This window comes from Micromys minutus (assembly GCF_963924665.1).
Source record: "Micromys minutus genome assembly, chromosome: 1".
Classification (NCBI taxonomy): domain Eukaryota; kingdom Metazoa; phylum Chordata; class Mammalia; order Rodentia; family Muridae; genus Micromys; species Micromys minutus.
Window position 1 is genome coordinate 9,609,059 of NC_137969.1, and position 14,087 is coordinate 9,623,145.

At 47.5% G+C, this 14,087-nt stretch overlaps 1 protein-coding gene across 1 annotated transcript in view; it reads left to right on the forward strand.

Moving 5' to 3' along the window:
* CCDC149 (coiled-coil domain containing 149) overlaps window positions 1–14,087 on the forward strand; it is a 93,902-nt gene that overhangs the window by 39,324 nt on the left and 40,491 nt on the right. Inside the window, exon 4 of the mRNA XM_080933300.1 lies at window positions 11,867–11,974. Within this exon, the coding sequence (XP_080789426.1) occupies window positions 11,867–11,974 (108 nt within the window). The remainder of the gene's footprint in view (window positions 1–11,866; window positions 11,975–14,087) is intronic.

The following is a 14,087-nucleotide window of genomic DNA, read 5'->3' on the forward strand; positions in this document are numbered from 1 at the left end:
AGGAAGAAAGAGGCCTTTTCCCCTTCAAAATTCTTTAAAGTTTTGTTTCATCTTAGTTAACAGGCAGGCGAATGGTTTTGGCTGGTGGTGTTAAAAGTCACTTTACGTCGGGCTATTCAGAATGGGGAAGAACATTCAACTGCTTTTGTACACACTGATTCCAAGGTGACTTCCCTTCCCATTCAGCCCAAACCAGGCAGTACTTGTGTTTGTAACAGGAAGGAGCCACGCCCATTTCCTGAACTGCTTCATGAGCAGGAAGTGGGTGAGGCACACCCAGAGCCTCCTAGCCCCTGTTGTGTACTGGTCCCAGATGTGAGGGAGAAGGAACAGTGTTGATCCCTCCAGCTGCAGAATGAACGCACCTGGCAGGAACCGATGGCACTGACCCCGACTGGACCGCCAAGTTAACGGGCAACATGGAGACCCCAAATGCACTGCAAATGAAGACGCCCTCTTTGCTTTTTGCTGCCTCATTGTCCTTGTGTCTGCAGTAGCCATCAATGACTTGGAAGGACCTTACTAGGCTCTTCCCTGCTCATTTCTTGGAAGAGAGATGCTGTGACCATACCTTGTCATACCTTCTCCATTGTCTCATCCTGTTGGGAATCAGAGATATCTCTGCAAACGTGTCCAAAGCCACAGGCTCTCACTCTAGAAGCCTGTGGGCTTGTCACAGAACCATTTCACAGAGTCATAGGTCCTCTGTGGTCTACCTGTGAGTCCTTGGCATCCCACAGGCTGCGTATTAGGATCTGTCAGTGGATTGAGGGCTCTTCACATCTTTATATAGAAAGCAACACATTCTTAGCCCTTGGAGTGTGGCGTACTTTCTAAGAGGACATAACAGTGTTCATGCCCATGTGTGTAAACCCTGCTTTCATCTGAGATGCACCTTTCATAAAGGCAGTACCATGAGCTTTGATGACATTTTTCAGTCCAATGAGTTCAAGTTAATATTCTGCTGGCTGGCCGGCCTGGGGTAAGCTGAGTGGCCCTTCCGAGCCTCTGTTGCCTCATCCTCAAAATAAAGATCATAATGAGACATATTCATGAAGTTCTTTTGAGCAACTTCTGTAGGAAGGCCTCTAATGTGCTGTATTAGTCAGGGTCTCCAGAGAAACAGAACTCATTGATTCTGTATGTCCATAATTTATAAATCAAAACACTTGGGAGTTATTCTGGGAGCCACTACCAAGCAGTAGCAACGTGACAATGTCCAAGGTCAGTCAAACATATGCAATTTGTTAGAGTGTTTTACAGGTTATGGTCCAGTTAATCCAACAAAAGCAGTCTAATGACTGCAGAAAGTGTGGCCCAGATGGAAGGCAGACCTTTCCCCCCTCAGAGGAGCCTAATTAAAGGTGGGTCTTCTCACTTGGAATGGTTTCATTAAGAAAAATCCCATATCAGTTTCCCCAGCCACTTAAGGTTTAGTTAATTCCAGATGTAGTCAAGCTGACGACCAAGAGGAACCATCCCGTAGGCATTGCCTGGCAGACAGTGAGTCTGGTGAATGCTGGGCCTTTTATGGTTTCCTTGGGATTCTCCCAGGCCCCTCAGCAGGTTCGCAGAGAAAGACGGGACTCTGGAAGACTGTGTATGATGTGATGGTTTGGTTCTGGGTTTGGGTTCTATCTTTGATTTTTTTAGACCGCTTGAGCAGGAATGGTCTTAGCCCATTTTGAAGGCCCTCTTTAGAGCTTAGCAGTGGTAGAGAAACAGAAATGGAGGTGGGGTTTTGCTGTTTTGATGCCTTCGCCAGAGAAGGCTACTCAGATACTCGCGAGTCTTCAGCAGCGCCAGCAGCACTGGGTGTCTGGGATCTCGGAACCTTCTTCGGAGTAAATTCTTAGGCACAGGAGTTGAGCCTGGGTCGTGGAGCAGGCATAAAACTACAGAAACCAAACAGCAAGGTTGGTGCATTTGGAGGCGTCTAACTGCGGACTTTGCTGGGTTAGGTCTTCGTTTTTGTCTTGCCATGTTGTGCTGTCTATGGGCTGAGTTTATGGCCTCAATGGTACTTCCATCACGATGCCAGTTGTGCCAAGATCTGGGCACCTGTTACATAAATTAGCCTTGTTTCTGGTGTCCACTAGCCTGGGACCCTAATACTGTCTGGCCTTCCCCACCCCCTTCCTTCTTAATCTCCTTAAAAGACAGACTTGAACTTCATGCTCGTAAGTTCTAGGAATATAGTTGTCATGTCTCCCTTTTGGACCTTGAAATTCTTTCTCAAACAACTCAATTTCCAGCAGCAAATCACCCGTTAAAGAAGCTATGAAAAAAAAAGAAAAGAAAAAAAAAAAAAAAAAAAAGAAAGAAAACCCAGACAACAGCGATTGCACTAATAGCTTCTCATGGGATATGAAATGAAAACATCTTCTCATTTCTCCAGGCAGGAGTGTGCACACTGCGCCCCTTTGCACTGTGCGGAGAGATCACGGGAAAGATCTCAAACGGCCCTTTAAATAATTTTCTTTTGCTAAACAAGCACTTTCCGTGAAGGAGACAAGGGGACCAAGATGCTCTTGGGCTCAGCTTTTTAGGCGATGAGATCCTTTTGGGTCACATCAGCACACCCCTCCTTCCATAAAGCTCCTTCTTGAACAGACAGTCAAACACATCTTTAATATCTTTGTCTCTGGTTGTTTGATTTCGAGCACAAGTACCCTGGGAGGCATCTTTCCTGGCTCACTGGGGAGCCTTTGCTTTCTTGCCTTTAAAAAGGAATGGCTTATTTATACAGTGACATGCACAAGACAGCAACTGTGGGGGGGGGGAGGATGGAGTGCAGACTGGTCCTGTTCAGGAAGGGGGGGGGCTTTTATTTCAGTAGCGAAGTCGTCTTGGTCAAGCTTATTTTAGTCCCCAGGGTCCCCCAAATCAGAATGACTTTGTACACTACTCCTGGTTGGCTGCAGAGAACCTGAAACTTCCTTCAAAGACTCCAAGTGCTTTGAGGCGTTCATTTATAACACTTTGAAAGGAACAGCTTAACCGTCGCACCAGGGGAGCTAGGAGGCAAGCCAGGTCCAGAAGTTTGCATGACTGTGGCTCCATTTTCCCTGCCATGATCTACAAATGCTCATAACGATTTGTCGTGGTGTGGGGGAGCCCCTGACTCATTGGCACCACAGTTTTAGGAGCTTTCGGGAGGTCTTGCTTGGGGTCGAATCGTAAAGACACGGAGACTTCTATATGGTATAAGCCTGTTAGCTCTTTGCTCAGCTAGCTATCTGCTTCCCTGGTCTAAAACACTTGGGAGATGCTCTGGGAACATCTAGGAAGCAGAAGCAAAACCGTAATGTCCCAAACCGGGCAAATCTGTGTTTGGACTGCACCTTCCGAAAAGCCACTCAATAGGTTCGCCTGGAAGGACATTCTTCTGTGAGGGTGGGGGAGACTGAGCTGGGGGGAGGCTGCTGAGTTCTTGTGCTGCCCCAGACTATGCAGAGAGCACGCTCTCAATGGTCAGCGTTTGTAAGTAAGGAACTTCTCAGTGTCACAGAGGCCACAGCTTTGGCGGTCTCTCTGAACAGGGCCTCGCTGATCAAGTTTTACTCAGTTACTGTGAACAAGGAGTTTCCCTGGACCAAGGCAGCACGGTAAGAAGTGCAGTTAAATTGGCCATCAGACGTAGGTCTTAAGAACACTGACGTCTCATCAAATGTGGGGTGGGAATCTTTTTTAATGCGGTTTTGCCTTTTCTAGTACTTTGCCCTGGAGAAGCCACGGATCCCTGGGCCCAGGGTTTAAACTTCCTAGTGTGATACCATTTGGCAGCACTTTCTGAACCGGCTCTGCATTTCCTCCTCTTGAGGAAGTCAGGGATTTGCTTTTCTTTTCTGTCTCATTTTATTTTTGTTCTACTTCTGACTTCCTATTCTGATGGGTCTGCAAATTGAGAGCTATGTTATAGAGCTTCCTAGTATACATCACTTATTTATTCATATAGTGTGTGTGTGTGTGAGTGTGTGAGTGTATGTGAGTGTGTGTGAGTGTGTGTGGTTGTGTATGTGTGTGTTTGAGTGAGTGTGTGTGTGTGAGTGTGTGTGGTTGTGTATGTGTGTGTTTGAGTGAGTGTGTGTGTGTTTGAGTTAGTGTATGCATGAGTGAGTATGTGTGAGTCTGTGTATGTGAATGTGTGTGAGTTAGTGTGTGTGTGTGAGTGTATGTGTGAGTGAGTATGTGTGAGTGTGTGTGTGTGAATTAGTGTGTGAGTGTGTGTGAGTGTATGTGTGAGTCTGTGAGTGTGTGTGTGAATTAGTGTGTGAGTGTGTGTGAGTGTATGTGAGTGAGTGTGTATGTGAACATGTGTCTGTGTGTGTTCATATGTGCATGTGGAACTCAGCGGTCAGTCTTGTGTGTGTTCCTTGGCAGCCATCCTTGTCCTTAGAGACTGGGTCTCTCCTTGCACCCGGCACTCTCTCGTCTTGATTGACAGAGAGCTGCAGGGATTCGTCTATTTCAGCTTCTCCAACACTGGGATCCCAAACATGCCTTACCACACTGGCTTTTTTAAGTGGGGGCTGGAATTCCATATAAAAAAGTTTCCATGCTTGCACGGCTTCTGCCCACTGACTTATCCTCTCAGCTGTGTCATTTAAAAACACATTATATATGTTCATTTATTTCTGAAGGGAAACAGAATAGTAATGGATCTGGGAGGATGGGAGGGGTGGGAAGACTGGGAGAAGTGGGGGAGGAAGACTGGGAGGTGGAGAGGGGAGGGAAGGTGGGGTGAGAGGGGAGGATGAGTTTAGGGTGTATTGTTTGAGAGAAGAATACATTTTTACTAAGTTATTATTTGTTAAGTGTGTGTGTGTGTGTGTGTGTGTGTGTGTATGTGTGTGTGTGTGTGTGTGTGTGTGTGTTGTGTGTGTGTATGTGTGTGTGTGTGTGTGTGTGTGTGTGATGCACCTGTGAGTGTGGGTACCTGTGGAGGTCAGAGGTATTATTTTTTTCTGGAGCTGTTGTTTCAGGAAGTTATGGGTACGGATACCAGGAATTGAACTTGGGTCCTCTGGAAGGACAGTACACACGCCTAACTGCGGAGGCTGAGCCATCGCTCCAGCCCATGCCCTAACATTTTGTATTATGATGTAGACTAACGTTTCCATGGCTCAGTGGTTAAGATCTTGTGTATCTAACAGATTCCAGAGGACTTGCAGAAGGAAGCCTCCCTAGTCAGAATTCCTACTGGAAGGTGGCTAAGAGGTTTGGGTGAGAGGTGTTGGCTCTCTGATGTGTTCATATGAGCACACATTGAGGTTGTGACAATTGCACCAAGCAGAACATTCCCAGGGCACACTATTCTTACAGTAGGGGCTGGCTTGGGGAGATGCACCTAACTAAGCAGGTATATATCTGTCTTTTGGTTTCTATCGCTGTGATAAAAAACACCATGACCAACAGCAACTTTGGGGGAGAGGGTTTATCAGTTTACAGCTTCTAAGTTCGATCATCCAGGGAAGCCAGGGCAGGAACCTGGAGGTAGTGACTGATGCAGAGGACACAGAGGAATGCTACTTAATCGTTGCTTAGCCTGTCTTCTTATGGCACCCAGGACCACCAGCCCAGGGGTGGCACTGCCCACAGTAAGTTGGGTCTTACCACATCATTCATCAATCAATAAAATGCACCACAGGCTTGCCCACAGAAGCATTTTCTCAATTAAGATTCCTTCTTCCCAGATGACCCTAGTTTGTGTCAAGTTGACATGAAAAACTAGCCTGCGCAGCATACGTTATCCATCTGCCCTGCCCTGGGACCTGAGCTTCTCCTTCTTAAGGGATAGACTCTCCAGAGTAGCGTGTGCCAATAGCCTTTAAGCCTCACCTCTCCCTATTGCTACTAAGGTTAGAAGTTATATGTATGCTCGTGTCTACATGTGAATGTGCGTGTGTGTGTGTGTGTGTGTGTGTGTGTGTGTGTGCTTGTGTATGTGAGGGTGTGTCTGAGCCCCTGACCTGGTGTCATTGGAAGTTGAAAGCTCTGATCCTCTAGAAGAGCACCAAACCTGGGTACCCTCTCTCCACCATCTTGTTCTATCATGTCTCTTTTTCCTCTTCCGTCACAATAGAAATGTTTTATTATATTTTGTTTATTTATTTGTGTGTGTGCACACATGTGCCGGAGCATATGTGTGGAGGGCAGAGGACAAGTTGTGGGAGTTGTCTCCTTCCACCATGTGGGTTTCAGTGATTGAGCTCCGTTGTCAGGCTTCTCAATGGCTGGGTCCCCTCCTTGGTCCCCTGTCACCACTTCAGTAGCAGAGGGACTTAAGGGTGAGGAGTCTGTAGTGTGCACACTGCATTCTGTACCCACTCCTACTATCAAAGAGACCACGCCAACCTATTCTAGCTTGGTCTGAATACTTATTTATTTATCTCTCCTGTAAGACAAACGTTAAAATTAGATTCCTTTGTTTTTTTAATTAGATACTCTCGAGACTTCATACCTTTTTGGGCTTTTTGTCTGGGCCACCACCTGTCCTGGGGATGGAAAGGAAGGATTCTCCAGGGCCCATCTCCCTTCCCATTGAAGCCATAGTGCCTTGTCACAGGCTCCCTGACGTTTCCTTCACGAAGTGCTAGTCCGAACTGATGGTCAGAGAGTCCCTTCTCAGTCACAGACTGAACAGCGCACTCTGCATAGCTGATGAATTATAAGCAGCCAGCACCTGCTCACTTGACGGATTGTTAGAGCGAGTATGTGAGTCATGGGTGTTATTTTTGGTCGAAGAATTGTGTGAACTTTCCTCCGCTATCCTAGTCTCTTTGAGATGTGCAGAACCCCTCCCCCCTTTAAGGTGTATCTCAAGGAATTGGGTACCTCAGCAGAATAGTCATGTATAACTCTACCTGATAAATATAAAAGAAAATTACAGTCCCTAGCTTAAGGCAAGGGTGTTCCTACCCCCACTGCTTCCCTGAGGTCAAGTTCAAGGCTGGGGTAGATGTACCGTGAGCTCACAGCCCCAATGGTATTGCGATTCTAACTGACCATCTCCACGAATCATGGGTCATGGTGGTGCTGGGCTGCACTGAAGTTGCACGTCTTTCAGTTGGGATGTAGACTAAATACGGTTTGATAACATGGCTCTGGCTCTCTAAATGTCTTCCCTGTTTCAGCCCAGGCCGCTACCCCAGCATGTTCTGGGATCTTGGGTATTTATCCTGGGTTCTATGCCCAAATGTCCAGATTCACCAGGGATGAGAATCATCACTTTCAGAGCGAGGTCTAGAATCTTGATGCAACCTAATTGTTTCTGGTTCATGTCAAGATAGACAGGGAAATTTGGAACAAGCTTTCAGAGACCATTTAGAACCATCTTTCAGGTATGGTTTAAAAACATTTGGGGTTTTCTTAAATTTATTTTTCTAATAATTCTTGTTGGCAGCATTGCACAAAAGCATTGATCAGGGATGGACTGGAGTGCTGCTCCTTTGCTGCATGAGATTGTGTTACCCTGGGTTTGCTAATTCAGTGGCAGTGGTCCCTGCGGTCAGGGTTTCCTGCCCCAAAGGGGATCAAGCCATTAGTGATTAAAAATGAAAACTCTAAGGGTATGGCAGGCTTTGTGCTTTGGTTTGCTTTGCTTCTCATAGAAAGGTACAGGTGGCAGCACAGGTGGTAGCACAGGTGGCAGCACAGGTGGCAGCACAGGTGGCAGCACAGGTGGCAGTACAGGTGGCAGCACAGGTGGCAACACAGGTGACAGCACAGGTGGCAGTACAGGTGGCAGTTGCATCTCCCTGGAGACCATTCTTCCTATCTGGTGCTTTCTCTTCCATCTGGGAGGATGCTGTTGCCAACTCACTGAGAGGATCCATGGGCTAAGGTTTGGGAACTTTCTGGAATTCAGAGGAAGAGAGGTAAAGGGAAAGAACCAGAAAATGTCAACCAAGAACACCTTTTACTTTCACCTGTGGTCCCTGTACCTAGCCTGCCTTGTGTCTTTGAACTGTTTTCCTCCAAAGAACTTGAGATTTGAGGTGAGGCATGTCCCTTCCCTGCCTGAATCCTTCCCCCAGGATGACCACAAAGTCCACAGTCTCCTTTTCAACTAGGCCTCCTCTGTACACTCTGCTTCCTGTACTTGCTTCCTGTTTCTCTAGAAGCTTAACACCTGACCTATCGAGCCACTCTCATTCTGTGCCACGTGACGTAACATGTAATCAGTTACATGTGAGTTCACAAGATCAGAGTTTTGTCTCTTTTGTTTGTTGCTAAGATGGTGCCTATCACAAAGCAGACGCCCATTTAGCATTTGCGTAAATAAAGAAATGAGGAATGAACGGTGTGGGCACAGAATCATAAAGAGCCAAATATGGCCAAGGAGGGACCCTTCGTGCTCCCACAACTCTTGTCTTCTGGGTGCTTGAGTAACCAGCACCCACGATGCCCAGCCTGGGCTCCAACATTCTGTGTTTACTGTGGACATTCCAGGTCACCACACAGAAAGTGCAGGACTAGAGATTCCCCATGCAGCTAGGGACAAAACTGCGAAGCAACATCCATTCCCCCCCAGAGCACTTTCCACGGCCTGTTGACAGCAATGGTTCCTTGTTTGTCTACAAAGGGGAGTCTAGCCCTCCTCACCCACCATCAATGTTGTATTTCATGAGAACAGAGTTCTGGGGAAATGGGAAGCAAGATATTGTAAGCTCAGAGCCATGCAAATATGGGGTTTAAATTTTAGAATGGCTGTGGAAAGGAGCCTGGAAGCCAAGGGGCAGCGGGTTTGTCCCAGGCAGGGCTCCATGTTATTAGAGACTGCTCGGTGCTCGGTTCCCAGTGCTGAGCATTCAGCTCAGCTTCTCATTCCCTCTCTCAGCTGTGCTATGGAGCGTTTTTTGGGAGAGGAGAAGAAAGAGAACTAAGTTCCTCGCCCTTCATGGAACTTATGCTTTAGCAGAGAGCAGGAGTGAGGAAATAAACAGGGAGCAATAAACCATGAAGTAAATTATATGGTGTGTTAGGAGATGGCACGCACCTCAGACAAAAGGCACAGGGGCAAAGGGAGGTGGGGGGCCATGCTAAATCAAATGGTCCAGGGGGGTCCTGGTACCTGTGAGGACTGGTGACCTCTATGCAAAAGCCTGAAGGAGTTGACAGAGGGTGAAGGCACCAAGATGGAATCAGACCTGGCATGGAGGAGCGAGGAAGCAAGCATGGAGGTTGGCTACCATGGAGGAAGAGGCAGAAGGCCGTCCCAACCAATGGGCTGTGGAGGCTTGATGGAGGGGGATTGAGAAAGGGTGAAAGTTTCACCTTCATATTCTTTCCTCTGCTGCCTCTTTCTATCCCAGCATAACCGTTCCCTGGACTGTAGCATTGAAGGCCTTGGAGATGTGGCCACTGGAGGTGGGCTGTCCATTTATACCTCCGGATTTGGGTTTGAACTGCAGCACGAAGGAACCTGGGATTTATCTACCCTTGTGCCTCTGAGTGATTCCTGCGAGGAACCAGCTTTCTCCTTCCTCCCTCCTCACTCTGAGGCTTTTAGACACACACCAATGCACAAGCCCCGTATGAAGGGCCGTCTAGCTCAGTGGTTGTCTTTGCTAAAGGTAACAAGAGCATAACCGGTGGAGTGGGAGCCTGAACAAGTTATGGTTTGTAACGGAAGTTTTCTGCGGAACAGAGAACGAGGGCCGGTTGACGGCCGAGTGGAGGTTGTGAAGCTGCACAGGGGCTGCGGGAGTTCAGGATCCCAAGAGGAGCTGAGTACGCATCAGGAGGTGCCAGCTATGGGGCTGTGGGGAAGGAATGGAGCTGGCTGGCTAGGCAAGCCCTCCTCTCAGCACACACACACACACACACACACACACACACACACACGCACACACACACATACACACACACATACACACATACAGAGACAGAAACTGAGACAGACAGAGACACATAGACACACACAGACACACATAGATACATACATACATACACACATGGAAAGAGAGAAAGACAGAGACACATACACACAGACACATACAAACACAGACACACACACAAAGAGAGAGACACACAGATACACATAGAAATATACACAGAGACACATACACACACAGACACATACAAACACAGACACACACACAAAGAGAGAGACACACAGACACACATAGAAATATACACAGAGACACAAGACACACAGATACACACATGAGGACACACACACAGACACTAGACACATAGACACACAGACACACATAGAGACACACACAGAGACACAAGACACAGACACACACAGACACACAGGCACACACACACAGACACACACACACACACACACACACACACATACACACGAGCTGGATCCCAGGTATAGACAAGAAACAGGCAATGCTGGTGAGAGGGGAAGCTTGTGGCAGTGGTGGGTTGATGTCCTGTTCTGCAGACTGGCCCCACACAGACTCCTGTAAGGAAACAATGAGACGGGAACAGCCCAGGAGACTAAAGAATCACAGCTGGATCCCAGAGCTGGAAACAGCTGCCATTAAGAATGGCAACCAAAATTCTGGGCATATAGCCTGGGAAGATGACATCATGGGTAACGAGTTTGCCCCAAACAAACCCAGGTCTGATCACCAGCACACGTGTAAAAGGTAGGCAGCAGTGCACAACTGTAATCCCATTGTCGAGGAGACAGAGACAGAGGGATCCTAGGGGCTCACTGGCCAGACAATCTAGAGCAATGGCTCTCAGTCTTCCTAATGCTGTGACCCTTTAATACAGGTGCTCCTGTGGTGACCTCCAACAAAGTTATTTTGTTGCTAATTCATAACTGTGAGTTTGCTAGTGTTAGGAATCACAATTTAAATATCTGATATGCAGGATATCTGGTATGTGACCCCCAAAAGGGGTCACGCCACACGGGTTGAGAACACTGGCCTGGTAGAATTGGTGTGCTCTAGGTTTAGTGTGAGAGACTCAATAAGATAGGGTGGAGAACAACTGAGGAAAACATTCAATATGTTCCTCTGCCTGCTGCATGTGCAAACACACATGCACGTACACACATGCACACAGGTGCACACACAAAATCTGGGTACCCAAAGAGCCAAGAAGAGCTCATTGAACAGGACACATTTGAAGGGACAGAAGAGATGAAATGAGGAGACACATTGCTGGCCCTAACTGGAGAACTGAATACTATCCTGTTTGAAAGTGGACATTCTATTGCCTGTGTGTGTGGGGGCGGGGGGGATAAATGCACAAGTGTATGCTTGTGAGCATGCAAAGGCCAGAGGAGGATATCGGCAGGTCCTGCTCTGTCATTCATAACATTATTCCTTCAAGGCAGGGTCTCTCTCTCTCGCTCTCTCTCTCTCTCTCTCTCTCTCTCTCTCTCTCTCTCTCTCTCTCTCTCTCAGAGCTAAGAGCTTGGCTAACAGCCAGCAAACCCCGGAGTCCTTCCTGTCTCCTCCCCCATGGCTTTAGGGTGACATCTGTGTACACAGCCATGCCTGGCTTTTTATGTGGGTGTCAGGGATTTGAACCGACACCCTCACGCTTGCACGCCCTCCCCCCTCCCCCAGGACAGACATCTCAGTGACAAGCTCTTAAGAAAATTTTGAAATAGTCAAATACATCTGATTCCTCTGTAACCTGTCGGTTTCTGTAAGCCATTCTGGAAACAAAGAACTTCCCCCAAAATTGGAGGTGTGCTGCCCACGTCACCCCCCCCTTCCTTGAGCTGTCACCGTGAAGCTTGAATGCTTGTTGCTTTCACACAGGTTAACTTGCACTGGGCTCTGTGGGATGCGGCTGAACTGGATGCCAGCATCCATGCGTCAGGAAAGCCCACATTGGTCCATACTCCAGACTGATGGCTGTTGTACTGTGTTGATATTTCCAGGCTAATCTTGTGCAGCTGCTGAGAGAATCGCAGGACAGGAATAAACATCTGGGAGAGGAGATTAAAGAACTTCGGCAGAGGCTTTGCGAAGTCCAGGGCGACAATAAGGTACTGTGAATGTTGACGGAAAGAGCTCGCCACACCAGTTTGCCCTGAAAGTGTCTGTGTGCACAGCACATTAGGAAATGCACCCGCAGCATTGGTTGAAAGAATTTGCTGTAGATTTTTATATTTGCAATAATGAAGACTAACCGTTTAGTGTTTGTCTGTATCACAGCCCCTTTGCGTGTACACGTGCATGCGTATGCATGTGTGTTTCTGGGCTGCTCTGAGATGTTGTTCCAGCCCATTGTAGAACTTTTGTTATATTCAGCTTGGTGGTAGACAACATGTGGTTGAGGGTGAAATAAAACCAAATGTGATACTTCCTCCCTTCTACACAAATAATGGATTTGTGGCTCAGATGATTTGAATTTTAAGTAGTCATTCTACTAATGATGTTCACATCACCAATTTACTTTATTGCTAAATTTGGCAATTTGTATGGAACATTGCTCAAAATCCACTGCTCGGCATTAATCAGACTCCCCTGTTGGCAACGTTAATTATAAAATATGAACTCATAAACTCCAAACTAAATGTGTGTACTCACTCTCTCCCAGCTGAAGCTACGAACAAAAGTCCAAGGGAAAAACAGAAGAGAAAGTACCGGAGTTAAATTCTGCCCCTCCCGCCCCCACCCCCAAATAATTTCCTGTTTTTTCCCCAGCCCAGGTAGACTGATTCTCAGCTCTTGACCGGAGGCAGTGCTTGCAACAGAAAGGGGGTTAAATTTTTGACTCAGAAAAGCTACATTTATTCTGGCTGCATGGTCAGGGGTGATTTTTTTAGGATGATATTTTCTGGATGGAGTCAAATTCCTTGACAGAGGAAGGTGGCTTTTGCACCTATAGGGAGTTGTTGTTCCTTAGTGGCGGGCACCATTGCTGAAGATGTTTATTTAAAACAAACAAACAAAACCAAATCATGCTTAGTACTTTCTGAGAGACAATTGCCAAGAGAGAACACTTCCACCCTGCGAGATCAGAGGGGCCTGACTGGCTGGGAAATGAGAGGCCCAGAGAGTTTGGGTGTGGCGTCATCCCTGTACCCAAAATTTGTCTGCCACGTTAGTCTCCTGACAAAAGCAACTCGAGGAAGCGTGGCAGAAACAGAGTTTAAGATGAGTCTTCCCAGTTCCTGTAATCTAACCTATGAAACTCCTCACAGCCCCGCTCAGTCATGTGTTTCTAGTGTGAAGTGCCAGGCTGACCATCAAGACTGTCCAGTGCAGTCCCAGTGACAGCTCTGGAAAGAGCTAGGACATTTAAGAAGTGGGGTCTACACAGTCAAACATTAGGCAGAGCTCAGGGCACCTCGAAGAAGACGAGGAGGGAGGATTGTAGGAGCCAGAGGAACAGAGGACACAAGGAAAGAGCTGACAGAATCAACTAAGCAGAGCTCATAGCCTGCATGGGTTGACCCAGGTTATGCTGTAGCTGCGTGGCTTGGTGTGGGACTCCTAACAGCAGGAGTGGTGTGCCTCTGACTCTTGTTCCTGTCCTTTCCCCCATACTGGGTTGCCTTGTTCAGCCTTAATGGGAGGGTTTGTGGCTGGTCTTACTGTAACTTGTTGTGTTGTGTTCTGTTGCTATTCCTGGGAGGCCTGCTTCTTTTCTGAAGGGAAACAGAAGAGGATGGATCTGGGGGAGAGGGAAGTGGGTAGGGGGGTTAGGAAGAGAGGAGGGAGGGGAAGCTGTGGATGGGACATAATGTCTGAGAGAAGAATAAATAAGAAGCATTTAAGAAAGGAAAACAAAAGATGGGCTCTAGCAAGTTGGGTCCTGAGTGCCCTGACCAAGGGTCTACCTACCTGTTTACCTGTTTACTGGAGTAAATCAGGCTTCTAGTTGTTCCCAAGAGTCAGTATCACAGGAGCAGCTGACCCCTCTCTCCCCACTGACATCTTCTGCATCTACCATATTGTACTGCGCCATAAGGCAGAAAACAAGTTGGGGAGGAAAGGGTTCATTTGGCTTACACTTTCAGATCCCAGTCCATCATTGGAGGAAGTCAGGATAAGAATTCAGGCAGGACCGGAACCTGGAGCAGGAGCTGACGCAGAGGCCATGGAGGGTGCTGTTACTGGCTTGCTTTCCCTGTGTTGCTCAACCTGCTTTCT